At 36.3% G+C, this 3,515-nt stretch overlaps 1 protein-coding gene across 1 annotated transcript in view; it reads left to right on the plus strand.

Moving 5' to 3' along the window:
* The window catches only part of LOC106752993 (subtilisin-like protease SBT4.14), a 5,026-nt gene extending 1,511 nt beyond the window's left edge, over positions 1-3,515 (plus strand). Inside the window, exons 6-11 of the mRNA XM_014634774.2 lie at positions 545-1,058; positions 1,401-1,498; positions 1,576-1,800; positions 1,956-2,064; positions 2,196-2,409; positions 2,691-3,515. Coding sequence (XP_014490260.2) covers positions 545-1,058; positions 1,401-1,498; positions 1,576-1,800; positions 1,956-2,064; positions 2,196-2,409; positions 2,691-3,223 — 1,693 coding nt within the window. The 3' untranslated portion in view covers positions 3,224-3,515. The remainder of the gene's footprint in view (positions 1-544; positions 1,059-1,400; positions 1,499-1,575; positions 1,801-1,955; positions 2,065-2,195; positions 2,410-2,690) is intronic.

The raw sequence follows: 3,515 nt of genomic DNA on the forward strand, positions 1-3,515 counted from the left end.
TATATATATATATATATATATATATATATATATATATATATATATATATATATATATATATATATATATATATCCTATTTTGTGGTCCAACTTGAATTCAAACACCTTTCTACTAGAAGGAAAAGTTGCAAATTTACCTCTCAAGTAAAGTCCAAACATGACAAAAACAAGAGTATTACATGAAATATTGCCTTAAACAAAAGGGTGGAACATAGATCCATACAATGCTAATTCTTGCATTCTGTTTTCTTTCTTCTCCATCATCTGTAGTGCTTCTTTCACAGTCTTCCCCTGTTAACAGATAACAATGTCTAATCTTATCTTACTCATGTAGTATCACAACTTCTTTATAGATCTAAATACCCCAAAACAGAGGAAGAGGAAATTTAGTCATGCAACTCTGCTAAATTTGGTCCCAAAGATTTCCTTTGAAAGTGTCCATTATATGGTGCCTGGTTAATCTCCCAAGAAATTTATGTGTGGTTTAGCTCATGATCTAACTTATGAATTCCATCTGCATGGTAACTCTCTGGCAAACATGAAGAAAGCTCATAGGAGCCAAGTACTTCAAGGCTGATGGAAACCCTGATCCATCAGACATATTATCTCCTGTGGATACTGATGGACACGGCACTCACACTGCATCAACAGTTGCAGGAAATCTGATCCCAAATGCAAATCTCTTTGGGTTGGCCAATGGGACTGCTCGAGGTGCAGTGCCATCGGCAAGATTGGCAATTTACAAAGTTTGCTGGTCATTAAGTGGATGTGCAGACATGGACTTACTTGCTGCATTTGATGCTGCTGTACATGATGGTGTGGATGTCATATCTATTTCCATAGGTGGAGGAAATCCTAGTTATGTTCAAGACTCTATATCAATTGGTGCATTTCATGCCATGAGAAAAGGAATAATCACAGTGGCCTCAGCTGGAAATGCTGGTCCAAGCTTGGGAACTGTAACAAATACTGCACCATGGATTGTAACTGTAGCAGCTAGTGGCATTGATAGGGCCTTCAAGAGCACTGTACAGTTGGGAAATGGAAAGAATTTTTCTGTAAGATTGTTTCCTTTTGCATTATACATATTCATTTCATAATTAGGTTCACATATACATCTATGATTCACTAGGTAATAACTGAGATTTCAATGTGCTGTAGATTCTGTATATAACATGTGGCATGATTAAATGATCCATTAATTGAGTATACCATGTGGGTTAATAGGGATTTTAAAGAATGCAAGACAAAATAATCTGTTGAAAATGCAAAGAAAAGTTTGTTTTAAACATGGGAAGTGATATGGCTCTATTATTATGCAAGGTGACATTGTGTGTTTTGCAGAACTATTTTTGTAATTAACTTATGTGTGCACATAGATAATAATGGAGGATTTGCAGGGGGTAGGCGTGAGCTGTTTTGATCCAAAAGGAAAACAGTATCCTCTTGTCAATGGGATTGATGCAGCCAAAGATCCAAAAGACAAGGAGGACGCTAGGTAATGTTCCAATGTTTGTCAACAACACCTGAAAAATTGTTCAACAGTGACAAGGAACATTTTTTATGTGGTGACAGTTTCTGCTATGAAGGCAGCTTACAGCCAAATAAAGTGAAGGGAAAGTTTGTTTACTGCAAATTAGGAGCATGGGGTACTGAATCTGTTGTTAAAGGAATTGGGGGCATTGGTACTTTAATAGAAAGTGACCAATTTCCTGATATTGCTCAAATTTTCATGGCACCTGCTACCATTGTGAATAGTGTACAAGGGAACACTGTTACCAAATATATACAATCCACAAGGTAAAAAAAAAGAAAGAAAAAAACTCTTGTTTCTGAATCACTTTTTCAATATAGCTACTCACTAATTTTTCTCTATAGCTTGTTCAAACAAAAATAATTCCTCTGATCAGATTATCTCAACCATCAATTTTACATTAAATTTTTGTTGAACCAAGATCACCATCTGCAATGATATACAAAAGCCACGAGGTGCAAGTGCGAGCTCCATTTACTGCTACATTTTCATCTAGAGGCCCAAGTTCAGTATCCCAAAATGTTCTCAAGGTACCAATACTAATATTTGCAACCTTTGTTGGTGGTCCTCTATTCTGCTAGAAAAGCACTTGTACTTTAATTTGCTTCTCGGATTATGGCATTTCATGAACTTAGGATGTTGAATGATCCTTTTTATGCAGCCTGATATTGCAGCTCCTGGCATTGACATCTTGGCATCTTATACTCTCAAAAAGTCACTCACTGGTTTAAAGGGGGACACTCAATTTTCAGAATTTATTCTAATGTCTGGAACTTCCATGGCATGTCCTCATGTTTCTGGAGTTGCTGCATATGTTAAGTCATTTCACCCACATTGGACTCCTGCTGCAATTAGGTCTGCTATTATCACAACAGGTAAGATTAAATCCTAATTCCACTTTTTTCTCAGTTGATTTGTAAGCATCATATGCCCGGTTAGCAAAGTAAGCATAGAGAAAAAGTATAAGTAGTGACAAATTGACAATAAAGATGTATTTTTCATCTGATACAAAGTCACTATATGTATTGCATGTTTGTTAACTTTATGGTGTAATTATCTTAGAAGTTATAGAATGATAATTTTGGTTGTCAATATTGCATGATATATTCTCACAATTTTTTTAGATGACTGACTTGTTTATATAATATTTGTTAAGCCAAACCAATGAGCAAGAGAATTAACAGTGAGGCAGAATTTGCATATGGTGCTGGTCAATTGAACCCAACAAGAGCTGTTAGCCCTGGTTTGGTCTATGACATGGATGACTTAGGGTATATCCAGTTCTTATGCCATGAGGGGTATAAAGGTTCCAGTTTATCAGCTTTAGTTGGTTCACCAGTAAATTGCTCCTCTTTGCTTCCTGGGCTTGGCCATGATGCTATCAACTACCCCACAATGCAGTTGAGCCTTGAAAGCAGCAAAGACACAAAGATAGGAGTTTTCAGAAGAACAGTGACCAATGTAGGTCCTGCTCCAACCATCTACAATGCCACCATCGTTTCACCTAAGGGAGTGGAAATCACAGTGAAGCCAACTAGCCTCACTTTTTCTGAAACCAAGAAGAAGAGGAGCTTCAAAGTGGTTGTGAAAGTCAAATCTATTGGAAGTAATAAAATTGTATCAGGTTCCCTTATATGGAGAAGCCCACGTTACATTGTAAGGAGTCCTATTGTTATCAACATTCCATAATAAGGTTATGTTTAGCAGTGACCTAACTAAGCTTTTAAAGTTTCCCTTTGTATCAATTACAGTTTGTTTATCATGTAACTACAGATTTTCTTGAAGTCTGTATCTAATTCAAATCGTCAAATAAAGATGGTATGCTGTAACTTTTCACTGGAGCTTCATGGCAACTTCAAATGGACCATATGACAGAACCAAAATTGGAAGCTCCTTTGTTTAGGGTTTCACGAGCTTATGAATATTTTGATTAGGTTAAATACATTCAGTGATCCCTATTTTTGTTGGTTTTCTTCCATTA

Source organism: Vigna radiata, unplaced genomic scaffold, assembly GCF_000741045.1.
Source record: "Vigna radiata var. radiata cultivar VC1973A unplaced genomic scaffold, Vradiata_ver6 scaffold_122, whole genome shotgun sequence".
NCBI lineage: Eukaryota > Viridiplantae > Streptophyta > Magnoliopsida > Fabales > Fabaceae > Vigna > Vigna radiata.